The sequence below is a fragment of the Psammomys obesus genome, unplaced genomic scaffold (assembly GCF_907164565.1).
Source record: "Psammomys obesus unplaced genomic scaffold, mPsaObe1.curated_primary_1811, whole genome shotgun sequence".
NCBI classification, from domain to species: Eukaryota; Metazoa; Chordata; class Mammalia; order Rodentia; family Muridae; genus Psammomys; species Psammomys obesus.
This window is the reverse complement of record NW_026590062.1, coordinates 26132679-26148528: the sequence shown is the minus strand read 5'-3', so window position 1 is coordinate 26148528 and position 15850 is coordinate 26132679. Positions and strand designations below refer to the sequence as shown.

At 40.9% G+C, this 15850-nt stretch overlaps 1 protein-coding gene across 4 annotated transcripts in view; it reads right to left on the bottom strand.

Moving 5' to 3' along the window:
- Dlgap5 (DLG associated protein 5) overlaps positions 1–15850 on the bottom strand; it is a 39267-nt gene that overhangs the window by 12321 nt on the left and 11096 nt on the right. For 3 of the 4 annotated variants that reach the window (XM_055605937.1, XM_055605934.1, XM_055605936.1), the window contains exons 8-13: positions 13966–14240; positions 11423–11517; positions 10745–10862; positions 5631–5716; positions 4030–4190; positions 2133–2222 (exon numbers count right to left, since the gene is read on the bottom strand). In XM_055605937.1, coding sequence (XP_055461912.1) covers positions 2133–2222; positions 4030–4190; positions 5631–5716; positions 10745–10862; positions 11423–11517; positions 13966–14240 — 825 coding nt within the window. The remainder of the gene's footprint in view (positions 1–2132; positions 2223–4029; positions 4191–5630; positions 5717–10744; positions 10863–11422; positions 11518–13965; positions 14241–15850) is intronic. The other variant, XM_055605935.1, reaches the window with a different exon arrangement.

Here is a 15850-nt window from a genome sequence, read left to right as displayed (position 1 = left end):
TTCCCCGGGTGATCCCGGAATAGAAAGTTCTCCCAACTAGTGGACGGACGCAAATCAGGGGAGACATCTGGTGAGCACAGGCAGAATTGCAGCTCTTACAGGACACAGCCTCCAGTACATTATTATTTTGAGAGCTAAACTCTCAAATAAATACTCCCAGGGTGTCAGGAGCAGTGGTACAAGCCTGTAATCCCAGTATCCTGGAAGCTGAGGCGGGAGGATTCCATGTTTGAGTTCAGGCTGGGACACCTTGTTGTGGATATAAACATAGTTTTGTTTTAATCCCAGGTGTGGGATGTGGGACTGATTCAGATGGTTCACAGCAGCAAACTATTTGTCTCGTGCAGTCTCTGAGAGAAGCTCTTTGCCAGCTGCAGATAGTTTAAATCTGAGGACTCTGGAGAGAGAATAAATGCCAGGGCCCAGAGGGTGTGGAGTAACTCCAAGAAAGAACAAGGCTGTTGCTGCTTACTCCCTGCGGCTCCTGTTGCTGTTGATGCAGTGAGACAGAAGTTGGAGATCTCCTAAAAGGAGGATTGGACTGGCTCCAAGGAACCCTACTACCATAGCCAGCAGGAAGCAGCTAAGAGAACTGCACACCCTCCCCCACTAACCGTTTCTCTCTCCTACCTGGTGTTGTGATGTTGGAACGGATAGCGGTAGAGTAGAAAGAAAGATAAGAAATGTATACAAGAGGTTTTCTTTTTTAAAGTACACCAACAATACCTAGTGAGACCCATCTCAAAAAAAAACAAAAACAAATATCATGGTACTAGCCCCTTTTAGAAATAACATCCTTAACTATTATAGAATATTTGATATTTATTCAACTATCTAATCTTTCAGATCCTTGCAGTGACATTTCTTTGGGATGAAACAATGAAGTTTCTTTTAATACTTTAACATTTCGCAATCCTAACACAAAATTCAGAACAGTTCTGTTTGCCTAATACTTTATAAACTATAAACCTGAGTTTATAAATTACGTGTACTTCGAAAATCAGAAGAAAACTGGCAATCTCACAAATCTCAAGAGTAAGATGGACTTTAAAACAAGGTCTTAAATTCACATACATATGTGAGTTTAAGTGTGAAAATTTGCAGGAACACAGGTGCCCCAGAGTCCACGAGAGTATCAGAAGCTAGAACTGGAGTGACAGGCCACAGTGAGCAAGCCTGTGTGTGTGTGCGCGCACAAGAGTGCTCTGAACCCCAAAATGGACTCTTAACAAAGCAGACTTTATAGAAAACCTTATCAGCATAGTGACGAAACACATAAACTATCATTCTGCTGTCTGTTCCACAGAAGCACGAAAACAGCGAGGAGGTGTAATCCACCCGTAAGAGCACGGATTCTGCGGTAAGGAAGCCTAGAATGAATTCCTTGGGCAAATGATTACAGCTTTTGTAATACTGGATTTTTTTCAACCATAAACTGTGGACATAGCACCCCTCTAAATGGACTGCTTTAAAGTGTAACGCTATTTGGAATTTAACATAAACAAAACACGAATTATCTAATGCTATTGCAATTACAAACAAATACATAAGTATAGGATGTTTGTTCTGTTTTTCTAAGAGAGTGCTGTGTGGCCCTGGCCATCCTGGCTACATATGACGCTTGCTACATGGCCCAGGCTGCCCTTGAATACATGGTAATCATTCTGCCCCAGCCTCAAGAGCTGGTACTACAAGTACGCCATACACCAAGTGTCGGCAAAGGTACAGGTCTCAGACTAAAACATCACCTGCCATCTACCTACTGTTTAGGAACATAAAAGTCACCTAGGCACCTCAATTCCATCACACATCTTTTATTTTCGTCTCTGTAGAAATAAACATCTTACATTTCATGTTGATGATATCCTTACTTTTCCCCCCAAAGGCAATCAAAATGTAATAAAGCAATATATTAAATTTAGCTTGTGAAGCAAGAAACCCAGAGCGAAATATTTTCAAAGTTTACATGGTGAAGAACCAACACCTCCAAGTTGTCCTCTGCACCCCACATGTACTCCGTGGCACAGACAGACTACCCCACCCAACTACCCACACAGAGAAATATATTTTTGAAAGCAAAAACCAGAGAAGACTCTATGCTAGAAATTTGAGTAGAAAATGCACAAACCTACCCGGAGAACTTTTTTACTTGGATTGTCATCTTTCCATCCAGATTCCTCAAGTTTGATCAAATTGTTGAATTTCTGATTCACATCATCTACCTGTTAATAAAAGCCCAAGTTCATACAATTAATGCTATGTAAAAATTGCTACTTTGTGACTCTAAAATGACTATGTTAAATAAACTGAAAATGGCAACCCAAAGCCATAGTTAGTTATTAAATTTAAAATCCTGTGTGGGGTATATGTGCAGTTGGGTGATGAGAGAGGGAGTGAGAGCAAGAGAGCGAGAGAGAGAGAGAGAGCGCACAACAGGGTCTCACGTCAACCCATGATGACCCACAACTTGCTATACAGTCCAAGAACATACCTGAACTCCCAATCCTCCTGCTCCACCTTCCAAATGCTGGGGTCATCTTGTTTCTCCAGCAAATACTAATCATGTTGTTCTCAGCACTGCACACAAATCATGCATGAACACATGCTGTGTGGTCCCAAAGTCACCACCTGAGTGTTTCCCCACATTCAGAGTATGTTTAGCTTTGCAGAGAGCCACCAAACGGTCCTCTAGCCTGGGCCTGCCATTGGCGTTGTTGTTCCCGCGTGCTGCTCGCTCGCCAGTGCTCACTGTCAGTTTTGCGCTTCTGCCATGCTAACAGGTGTCTGGTTGGCTGTCACTCTATTGCTTTAATTGCTAATTGCCTGGTGACATATGATGCTGAGCATCATTTCAGATGCTCACCATTTCAACAGTCACCATCTGTTTGCACTCTGGGCTACGGCAGCCCTTCAGGTCTTCCCTAAAATCTTTAAATTGGGTTGCTCATCTTCCTGAGTCCTTTCTCACTTTTTTAAGGGGGAGGACGAATGGGAGGAGAGGAAACCCTCCAAATTCCAAATCCAGAGATGAGGAAGAAGGTACCAAGCACTTGCCTGGCAGAGGGAAGGCCTCAGCTTAGGTCCTCAGCATGACAGCAGAGAGGGGAAAACCCCCAGATAAAATGTCAAGGTATTTACACATAATCTATGTTTATCCTTCGGTACAGTTGGAACCATATGTATATTCTTTATAATTCTGAATACAATTCTGAAGGCAAATTCTATAGAATTACTTTTCCAGGGCAATGATAGTGAAGGTGAATGCTGCCACACAAATGATCTGCTTGCTTTTTTCTTCCTTCAAGATTGATTTTATTTTATGTATATATGTTATGTGTGTATGCCTGAGTATACATATGTGACCCATGTGAGTATGGGTGGCCATAAGTGGGAGTAGGATCCATGGCACCAGACTTATAAACTTGTAAACTGTCTAATGTGGGTGCTTGGAACAGTAAGAAGAGCAAGTGTTCTTAACTGCTGAGCTATGTCTTCAGCTCCATATATATGTATGTATGTGTGTATATACATATATATGCATATATGTATGTATATGCATATGTATATATATAAAACATACATATATACATGTATGTATGTATATATACACATACATAAATATACATACATACATATATATATATATGTATAGTATGTTTTTTGTTTTTTGAGACAGGGTTTCTCTGGGTAGCTCTGGTTGTCCTGGAACTTGCTCTGTAGACCAGGATGACCTTGAACTTGGAGACCCTGCTGCCTCTGCCTGGGCTTACAGGCGTGCATCACCATGCCTGTTCTGCTTGTGCCTCTTGGTCATTTCTGGCTACACTGCCTGGCACACAACAGGAATTCAGTCACCGCACTAACTCACTCCTCACACGTGCAGTTATCAGACTCTCTGACAACACAGGGAGAAGACAGTGCAGCTTACATGGGGCCTCCTGATAGCTCGATTATTACATCCTAAGTAGCTAAATTTTATCCCATTTTCCTGTTGTTAGAGCAAATATACACAACATACCTGACACATACCTGAAAACTAACCATATCCCAAAATCCATCCAGATCTGTACAGGTGGTCTCCTTTTCACCTCGTTTATATTCACAGTTGTCCACCAGTCCTTCAAACTGTTTGAATCTCTCCTTAATGAGGAGTCTGGTTTGACCAACTGCTGTTCGAATAAGATCTTTAGCTAAACAAGTTAAGAAATGAAAACAGGCCTTTATAGCAAGCCAGACAACTGAGACTTAACTTAGAGCTTATCGAATCAAATTCTCACAGCAAAATAAAAACAAAAACACCCAAAACACTTTGCCATTGATATTGAACACTAGTTCCTTGCTTCAAGTACCAGTGGTAATTAGCAGAGTCCATCCTTAATCATACAGGTCTTCACAGTGAATATCATTCCCTTTCTCCTTGTGTTATATTTTATTTATTTATTTTATCAACTTTTTTTAAAAAAGATTTATTTATTAGGTATACAGTGTTCTGTCTGCATGTACACCTGCATGCCAGAAGAGGGCACTAGATCTCACTATAGATGGTTATGAGCTACCATGTGGTTGCTAGGAATTGAACTCAGGGCCTCTGAAAGAGCAGCCAGAGCTCTTATCCTCTGAGCCATCTCTCTAGTCCTGGACTTGCATTTTAAGAAACTTCAACCGCAAACAAGTTAAAATACATAAATATCCAAAGACATCATGATGTACTTTATATACATGACTTCTCCAAATATGGTACTAACGATCTTTGCTAAAGTTTGTTTTCATAGTGATTTGAATAATTATTATTTGAAATATACACATACATATATTTCTAAACAAATAATTATTTTGTGGTTGTTGATTTGTTTTAAAGATTTGTTTATTTTATTTTATATATACTGTTCTGCCTGCATATACACCAGAACAACAGAAGAGGGCATCAGATCTCATTATAGATGGTTGTGAGCCACCATGTGGCTGCTGGGAATTGAACTCAGGACCTCTGAAAGAAGAAGCAGTGCTCTTAACCTCTGAGCCATCTCTCCAGCCTTTGTTTTGTGATTTTTTTTTTGTTGGTGGTGGCAGTAGGGGTTTTTTGGCTTGGTTCTTTGGTTGTTTTTTTGGTTGTTTTTTTTTTGTTTGTTTGTTTGTTTTTTGTTTTTTTTGAGACAGGGTTTCTCTGTGTAGTCCTGGCTGTCCTGGAACTTTCTTTGTAGACCAGGCTGGCCTTGAACTCAAGATCCACCTGTCTCTGCCTGGGATTAGCATAGAAATATTAGGAAACATATGTTAGACTACTCTTAGTATTTTGAAGAATTCTCAAACTACAAAGCTGGACAACACTAGAATTTTAATATTGAAATGAAGGTCAAGCCCTTGCTTAGCACATGCAAGATCCTGGGTTCAATCTACACTACTCCTACAAACAAGAGAACAAGCCTTACTTCACACATCATCATCTTTATGGTCAGGTGTGTCTGAACACCTGTAAGCCCAGCCCTTGGGAGGTGGACCAGGATGACCAGGAGTTCAAGGTTACCTTCAAGTACCTGCCAGCCTGTCCTGATAGAACCTCTCAAAAACATCATCAACAAACAACACAATGATAACAACAAGCATGAAACCTAAGATAATTTTTTTCTTACCATCATCAGGAATGTCCAGTTCCAGCTTCCTATCCCACTCCAGGCAGTATGAGGTTAATCTCTCAGTTTCTGATTGGAGGATTTTTCTAAAATTGTGATATACATTTAGTGTTCCAAGTGTCACCCACCTTAGTTCAATCTTACTATTTTGACACTTTAATACTTAAGATTAGAATGGTTTAAAACAAAGGTGCACCAGGCAGTGGTGGTGTGTATGCCTTTAATACTAGCACTTGGGAAGCAGAGATAGGTAGATCTCTGAGTTTGAGGCCAGCCTGGTCTACAAAGCCACTTCCAGGACAGGGACAGCCAGGGATACAGAAAAACCCTGTCTCAAAAAAACAAAACAAAAAGATTTTTAAAAATCAGAGGAACAAAAAAATTTAAATAAAATACTCATGATACTAATTTTGGAGACATGTGTTAGGATTTAATGAACTAACATACTAAATATACTTAATATACTAGCACTCATGAAAGACACATTTCGTATGATCATATACCTTGTGTATGTCCATTCATCTATACCTAAAATTTATATTGGATGGATGATACCAAGAACCATTTTTCAAGCCACTTTCTGATTTGTTGTGCTCTCTGCTCAGAGGCTGACTAGAGCCCAACACTCCTTGCTCTGTAAGACATGCTCAGATACTCTTTATGGAACTCAGGACAAGCAAGCGACAAAAGCTGAAGATAAACCTGTGGAGTCTAGAATTAAAGTTCCAGGGCCTTGACTGGAGTGCCGAATTGCACGCCTGCAGTCCTGGCACTGAGGAAGTAAGTCAAAGTCCAGCATGGCCCACACAGTGAGTGCCAGCCAGCTATGGCTGAAGAGCAAGACCCCGTCTCAAAAAAGAAACCAAGAACAAGAATACACAGCAAACCCGTTCCAGAAGGGTATAAGGCCTTACAGAGTCTAGCGATTAGATGGGTTTCCTGCTTGAGTCAGTTTAGCTTAGACAACATTTGATGATGTCTAGAGACTTTTTTCTTTTATTGAGATTTGTTGTTGATGGTGTTTTGAGATAGGGCTGCTTTCTTTGCAGCTCTGGCTGTCCAGGCAAGACTAGGCCAGACTCGAACACAGACAGATCTGCCTGCTTCTGCCTCCCTAGAGTGCTGGTCCAAATGTGTGTCCCACAACCAGCTGGCTCTAGAGACTTTTTAAAAACAAGGTATCACTATAGAGCCCTGGCTGCCCTTGATTCTCCTCCTTTATGCTGAGACTAAAGGTGTATGCCACTGAGCCTGGCTGCTTGTCACTATAGGACAGAGATGCTCCAAACACTCAACAATGTCCAGAATGGATCCCCAACAAAAAGTGCATAATCTAAAATGTGCATAATGCTGAGGCCGAGAGCCCTAGGCCTACGAGGAGTAAAATCTGTGCTCATACAGACACCCCAGAGGGCAGAGAAATCAATACTTCAAACATGATCCAACAATCCACATCTAGGTACACATCAAAGAATTGAAAGCAAAGTCCTAAGGGCATTTTTGCACACTCACGTTCATTGTAATTGTAATCGGTAAAAGATGGAAGTGAGCCAAATGTCATTACAGCGAGGTGTGGTGGCACCAGGGTCAGTCACAGAAGGATCAATCTACATCAGAGACTGCGATAGTGAGTTATGGGCCAGTCAGGGAAACACAGCATGACACGGTCACAAAAAGAACAAAAACAAAACAAACCACAGAAATGCAAATGACAGATATGTGGAGAAGCTAACTGTGGTACATGTGGAGCACTGTCTAAGGTGTGTCTCCTTTCACGTGTTTGAGTGTTGGCTGACACGCAGTAAGGGCACCACGTGTGTACAGTGCCTGTGGAGGACACAGTCGGGTACAGGATTCCTCAGAATTGAAGTGACACTGGCGGTGGGCTGCCAGGTGAGTGCTAGAGCAAACTCCCCTTAATGGCTGAGCTCTCTCTCCAGCCCAGCTCCCCATCCCCCAGTACTATCTAACCCCGAGAAAGAACAACCAGGGACAGGCCTCACGTCTGTAATCCCAGCACTTGTCAGGCAGAAACAGGAGTTTATAAACTTCCCAGGAGCTGGAGGCCAGTCTGGTCTACAAAGTGAGGTACATGTCAGTTAGGACTACACATTGGGATCACAACTCAAAAAAAGGGGGTGGGGGAGAAATTCTAACATTACAGATCAATCTTAGGGACACTATGCTAAGTGAAATAAATCAGTCACAAAGGTAAATAAACCCTGGCCTGGCGTGGTAGATAAATGCCTAAAACTCTACCAGTCTGAAAGCTGATTCAGGAACATTTCCAATCTCAGGAAAGCCCGGGCTACCTAAAACCATCATAAAAATAAATTAAAGGCCTGGGTGGTGGCACACACCTTTAAGCCCAATACCCAGGAGGTAGAGGAAAACAGATCTCTGTGAGTTCAAGACCAGCCCAGTCTACACAGTGAATTCTAGGACAGCCAGGGATAGGAAAAGAGTCCCTGTATCAAACAACTCCCCAATTTCCCCCCCCAAAAATTAATTAAGTAAAGGCAAACAGTGTATGATTCTATTTAATTATATGATACACTAAAAAAGTTGTAGTGACAGACATGGAGAAATGGCTCAGTGTTTAAGAGCACTGATTGCTCTTCCAGAGGTCCTGAGTTCAATTCCCAGCAACCACATGATAGTTCACAACCATCTGTAAGGGAATCCAAATCCCTCTTCTCATGTGCATGAAAACACAGCACTCACATTAAATAAGTAAATAGATCATTAAAAAAAATTAAAATTATAGAGACAGAAACTAGAACAGTGCTTGCCAGGGACTCTCAGGAGAAATGAGGATTTGTCTGGTAGAATACAGAAGATGAATGTAATAGAGACAGGGGGAAGTGACAGGAATGACACTATGAACATCTTTAATACCGGTGAGCTGGACACTTAAAGCAAAATCTGCATATGTACACCTTACCTTAACAACAACAAAAAAAAAAAAAAAAAAAAAAAATTGAAAAAAAACCAACACAAACCCAAGGGAGATAAAAAAAAAAAAAAACAAACCAAAACAACACAAACAAGGTACAGGAGGGGAGTGGGAAGATTACCCCACAAATTCCCTAATAAGGAAACCTGAAGACAGTGTTGGTTTTTTGTTTGTTTTTAATCTCTTCTTTTGAGACAGGGTTTTCACTCACTACGGAATGCAGGCAGGCTCACCTGAAATCTGAAGAGTCTCCCAAGTGCTAGTATTATAGGTGTGAGCCACATCACCTCCTCAGTTTTGAGTTCTTAAAAGAAAAATTAGGCCTAGACATGTAGTGCAATGATAGAATACTTGCACAGCAGGAGCAAGGCTCTGGGCTTAATGCTCAAGAGAGGAAAATCAGAAATGACAGGAAAAGAAAAGGTTTATTGCTTACAGTCAACGGACAAACATAAAACCAATGGCTGAAGTACCAAGGAAGGATACACGCTTAGCTCTGACAGTATGTAGCTGGATAAACTGTTACCTCAGTGGCTCAGTGGCACAAGAGACTAGTGTACATCTCTAGACACCCTTACATTTAAAAAACTTTACTGCAGAAACAATTCAAGTACTTAGTAACATGAAATACGCAGGAAAAAGGTGATTAAAACAGAAGATGGCTCATCAGTTACAAGTACTGGCTGCTCTTCTAGAGGATCCAGGTTTGATTCTCAGCACCCAGAAGGCAGCTCATAACCATCTGTATCTCCACTTCTAGGTGATCCAAAATCCTCTTGTGGCCCCTGCAGGCACCAGGCACACAGCAGTGCACTAGCATACATGTAAGCCTGTTAGCATACCTATTACAAAACAACTACAAAAGAGGACAGGAAGATGGCATGTCCTCTAGGTGATTAACATGATCTAAAATATGGCAAGGACTTACCTGGGAAAATGAGAGCCTTAGACACTACTGGACAGAATGCGATCTGAGCTCAGTATTGGTTTTGTTTGTTTGTTGGTTTGTTTGTTTGTTTGTTTGTTTGTTTTTCAAGACAGGGTGTGTCTGTGTAGCCATGACTCTGTAGACCAGGCTGGCCTCTAACTCAGAGAGCTTGTCTCTCCTTCCCAAGTGCTGGGATTAAAGGCGTGTGCCACTACCATCTTAAAAACAGATCTGGTCCCCACTGATGACAGCTGACTGGGGGCAGGGGAACTGAGAGTCAGTTTCCTTTATAGGTGTGGCTCCTGGGAAGTCAAGCATGCTCCAGTGGATGGCCCCACAACCCAAGTATAAGGATAGCACAAAGAGAAGTCAATGGTTAGGTTTAAAAAAAAAAAAAAAAGTATTGGGATGGGTTTGGAGATAGATATGGACCAGGAAAGTTAAAAATAGATGTTGGGGGTGAAACTGGTGAAAATAGATTGTATGAAATTCTCAAAGGATCAAAATAAGGTCAAGCTGGTCTTAGCCAAAGATGACCTTGAACTCCTAATTCCCCATGCTCTATCTCCTGAGTGCTAAGATTATAGGCCCAGGCAGTTTATTCAGTTTTGAGATCAAACCTAGGACTTCATGAATGATAGGAGGTACATCACCAACTGACACCTCAGCCCCCATTAGATAAGATGCTTTCTCTCTTCAGCATTGCTTCAAGAGTGAACTGCTAAACCCTGTTTATACCAACTCATTCCCACAAAGTACCCCGGGATAGAGCAGGACAGTTGAGTATTCTGACCCACAGATGAGAAAGTTTCCAGGTGCTAAAATAGAATGTTATCAACATTTAACACTAAATAAAAACAAAACAGTGTATTGTACAAGACTTTTTTTATATTTTCAAAGGACAGTAAGTCTGTATTTGTCCTCAAATATATTATTTATCTCTCAAAGTATTCACACACCAAAAAAAAAAAAAAAAAAATTAATGCCTAACTGGAAGGGTGAAACTATGGGGTTGGGAAGGACACTTTTCCCTCGCATTTGCCTACCCTTTGAATAGAAAGCATATTAATGTCAAACCTATTAGAAGAAGTTAAAACTGCAAAGTGAAAAACACCCTAAGCCAGTTCCTCCCCACTTACCATATTAAATATTTATGCGTAAGATCAAACACTTTAATTTAGGACTAAATGTTAGGCATAAATGTAAGTTCTACAGTAATAAGAGACAAACCTGAAATACGGCACATCGTGCTGTGGCTGACCTTCACCTCCTTCAAGTGATGTGACTCTCTTTACGGAAAGTTGGTCTGAATTGGAAGTGGAAGCTTCCCTTTGATCTAAGCCATGCTCTATGACATGAAAAAAAATGTTCATTAAAGAACAATTTCTAGAATAACAATCCTCACAAGAGATCTTTGAAAGTCCTTCAGTTTTACTGATGTTGAACTTTAAAATTTTGTCATCCTCCCCCAAGCTTTTCTGTCTCCCATCTACATGGCAACTTCCCTGGCCTTGTTCCTTGGGAACAGTGAACCTGCCCAAGAGCTGCCCCCAACAAAGCCTGCTTTTATATCTTAATTTTGCTTGAATTGGCCCATTTAGTCAGCGGAGAATACCTATCCGAGCCCAGAGGTCATAGGCAACTGTCATTCCTCAGGTACTCTCCACTTTCTTGCTGAAAGGGTCTCTTCCCAGGGCCCGAAAGGCCAAGTGTAGTGTCCCTACCTCCCCAGTGCTAAGTCTCCCAGCTCCTGCCCCTCCCACAGCAGGCTCTGTCCTCAGGCTCCTAAACTTAGTGGTTGTCTCCCCAGCTCCTGCTCCTCAGTTTCTAATTCATCCAGGCTCTGGTCACATCACATGAGCCACCTGGTAAAGCTCTGCAAAATCATAAGCCAGAGAAATACCATACCTTCACTACTGTCTGTTAGTGACTCCACAGCAGATCCTGAGCTATTTGATTCCTTCTGTACCAAGCTTTCATTTGCTGTATCTTGAGTTGTACTGCTAGAACAACAGCAAAAAATATACTTCACAAAACAAGGAAGTTCACATATATGCAACTGAAAGAAATAAGATACAGTTTTTCTTTGGTTTTTTTGGTCTTTTTTGTTTTTGCTTTTTGAGGTTTTTGTTTGTTTGTTTGTTTGTTTGTTTGTTTGTTTGTTTTGAGAGTAGGCCTCTTAGGTAATTCACCCAGAGTTGCTTTTATTTAAATTCCTATTCCGGCATGGGGCTGCGGTGTAGGCTATAGAGGCCCAGTATCATGGATGCTGGGAGAAAACACCACTATTTGGGGTTTTTGTTTGTTTTTGACATAGCCTGCTATGAAAATGAGACTGGCCTCAAACTTTCAATCTTCCTCTTCAGCCTTACTAATGCTAGGACTGTAGGCATGTAACAGCCAGCCTAGCTTCTTATCTTTAAAAATACTTATTACAGACCTGGAGAGATGGCTCCGAGGTTAAGAGCACTGCCTGCTCTTCCAGAGGTCCTGAGTTCAATTCCCAGCAACCACATGGTGGCTCACAACCATCTATAATGTGATCTAATGGCCTCTTGTGATGTGTGGGTGTACATGCAGATAGAGCACTCATATTCGTTAAGTAACTGAATGAAAAAGTCTTTAAAAAAAAAAAAACAACTAGGGCTGGAGAGATGGCTCAGAGGTTAAGAGCACTGGCTCTTCTTCCAAAGGTCCTGAGTTCAATTCCCAGCCACCACATGGTGACTCAACATTCTATAATGAGATCTGGTGCCCTCTTCTGTCCTACAGGCATACATACAGGCAGAATACTGTATGTAAATAAATAAATAAATAGATAGATAGATAGATAGATAGATAGATAGATAGATAAATAAATAAATGAACGAACAAACGAATAAATCGTTTGGGGCTGGAGAGATGGGTCAGTGGTTAAGAGCGCTGTCTGCTCTTCCAATAGGACCTGAATTCAATTCCCAGCACCCACATGGCAGCTCACAACTGTCTGTAACACCAATTTCAAGGGATCTGATACCTTCACACTAAATACAAATAAAATAAGAATTTTTAAAACTTAAAAAAAAAAAAGAAAAAAAAACTAAACTAATTCCAGCCAGGTGCTGGCGGCACATGCCTTACATCCCAGCACTTGAGGCAGAGGCAGGAGGATCTCTGTGAGTTCGAAGCCAGTGGTCTACAGAGCAATTTTCAGGACAGCTAGAGCTACACAGAGAAACCTTGTCTCAAACATTAAAAAAAAAAACTTATGCTGGGCAGGAAAATTTTAAACCAAAAATGAGAATAGCATCTTTATTACAGTAGGATTCAAAAATGTTGAAACTTTTAGTGTAAGATTAGAAATCCACAACTGTGGATGCTGCTGACTGTTTTCTATCATGTGCAGCCGTCTCATCTGACAGGTAACTTTGCCTTTTCTTCTGAAGATTCCAACTGACCTTCCTCTTCCTACTTTACAGATGATTTTCTCCTACTATAGGCAGTTTTTTGAGAAGAAAGGCAGGCAGGGTCTATACATACAGCTCCCGGTTTAGGACATCCTGCTCTTACAAAGGACTGAGTCCAGTTCTCAGCACCCCCTTCAGGGTGGCTCAAACCTACCTCTGACTCCAGCTCTAGGGAGGCCTGATGCTTCTGGCCTCCACAGGAACCGGCACAGACACACACAGACATACACAGCTATTCAACTAAAAATCATGTTATTTCCTAACAAAACTAACAGGCAGGCAGGACTGATTTTAAAGATGGCAATATTCCTTTCATAAAAGAAATTACTTCAAGCCAGGTGTGGTGGCACATGCTTATAATCCTAATTTGGGAGGCTAAAACTGCTTAGAACACAAATGGAGTTGCTATCTCAGCTCCACCAAAAGAAAACAAACAAAACTAAGGGGTTGGTGAAATGGCTCCAAGCACTTGCTGCTCTTAAGGAGAAATCTGAGTTCAGTTCCCAGAACCCACATGGCAGCTCACAACCATCTGTAACTCCAGTTCCAGTCACTGCACATATGTGGTGACTTATATACATGAATGCAAAACACCCATGCACATAAAATAAATCTTTACAAAAGTAAAGAAGAAGGCAAATCTTACTTACAGGCTACAATTAAGCCATCTATTAAAAGCAAAAATTGCTGGACAGTGGTGCCTGGTCTACAGAGCAAATTCCAAGACACTGCCTTGAAAAAACAAAACAGGGGTTGGGGGGGCAAAAACCTACACATTTATGGTGAAGACAATTCATAGAAAATTCCAAAACTATCACAGATATTATTGTAGGCTTTTATCAACAATTTTTTTTGTGTGTGATCTATAGTTAGCATACATTACTAACTAAACACAGTGCAGAAAAAAAAAAAAAGCAGAAATGTAAGACAAACATTTGCTACTCCTTTTTAGGAAAGTGCTTATTATTAAGATTATTTGTGTCTGCTTAAAAAATATTATCTTACTCTTTTGGTTTTAAAAGGTTCCAATCACAACTGGGTGTCAAGAAGGCGTTGGCACTTCTAGGACTCATGGGAGCCACTTGATAGATCTTCAGCCCACACGGTGGCTGAAATACCCAATGCTTAGGTGCAAAGGAATCTCTTTCTTTCACTTTTGCAGGAACTGTCTTAGGCAAGCTTTCCATTTCCTGGAGGACTCCATCTGGATCCAGTTGATTTGTTACACTGGTTTGTGAATCCAAACTCTTTTTTTCAGTCTCAAATTTAGAAGAAATGACCTAGGTATAAGCAAACAGAACAGAGCTGGAATTTCTCTCCCAGGAACGTATCCAACCATTGAAAAAGGAAACACAAGGATACAGAAATTGTGGTACATCTACACAATGGAATACTACTCAGCAATTAAAAACAAGGAAATCATGAAATTTGCAGGCAAATGGTGGGATCTAGAAAAGATCACCCTGATTGAGGTATCCCAAAAGCAAAAAGACACACATGGTATATACTCACTTATAAGTGGATATTAGACATATAATAGAGGATAAATCTACTAAAATCTATATACCTAAGGAAGCTAATCAAGAAGGAGGACCCTGGTAAGATGCTCAATCTTCATTCAAAAAGGCAAACAAGATGGACATCACAAGAGGGAGAAAAAAGGAAACAGGACAGAAGCCTATCACAAAGGGCCTCTGAAAGACTCTACCCAGCAGGGTATCAAAACATATGCTGAGATTCATAGCCAAACTTTTTGCACAGTGCAGGGAATCTTATAAAAAAAGGGAGAGCTAGAAAGACTTGGAGGGAACAGGAGCTCCACAAGGAGAGCAACAGAACCAAAAAATCTGGGCACAGGGTTTTTTTCTGAGACTGACACTCTAAACAAGAACCATGCATGGAGATAATTTAGAACCCCTGCACAGATGTAACCCATGGCAGCTCAGTGTCCAAGTGGGTTCCACAGTAATGGGAACAGGAACCGTCTCTGACATGAACTAATGGGTTGGCTCTTTGATCACCTGCACCTGAGGTGGGAGCAGCCTTACCAGGCCACAGAGGAAGACAAAGAAGCCAGTCCTGATGAGACCTGATAGACTAGGGTCAGATGGAAGGGGAGGAGAACCTCTCCTATCATTGGACTGGGAGAGGAGCATAGGAGAAGAAGAGAGGAGGGTGGGATTGGGAGGTGATGGAGGAAGGGGCTACAGCTGGAATACAAAATGAATAAACTATAATTAATAAAAACAAAATAAAAAATTTAAAAATAACAAGAGCAACAACAACAAAACAATTCTGGCAATGTGATGGCTCGCGCTGGTTGGAATTCAACAGGATTCAAATTTTGGCCACACCAAAAATGCCTTTCTTAATAATAAATAAATGCCAACTTAATAAAAAAAAAAGAAAGTGAGCTGAACACAGGCACTCATTGCTGTTTCCAACATGTCCAGCTACCTCAAGACTCCACAGCTAGGACAAACTGTATCCTTGAACTGTGACTGACATTCCCTCTTAATTGCTTTGGTCAGGTATTTTATCAAAGCAAGACAAAAAGTTACCAAGAGAATATCCACATGCATAATTTGAGACAAAAATAATACACTTAAAAATGTATTCCCGAGGGTTCAGGAGCTGGCGCAGTACTTGAGTGTTTATTGATCTTCAGGGAACTAGCGGTTGATTCCCAGCACTCTTGCCAGACAGCTTACTACCAACTCCAACCTCTATCTTTAAAAAAAAAAAAAAAACATATACTAAACCAATGCTGTAGTTCAGAGCCAGTCCTTATTAAAGGAGTCAACTATACCTTGTAGATACTGTAACAAATTAAAATATAATAAAACTAAAATGGAAAAAAACAACTAGAAAATGTTTTTACCAAAATTAC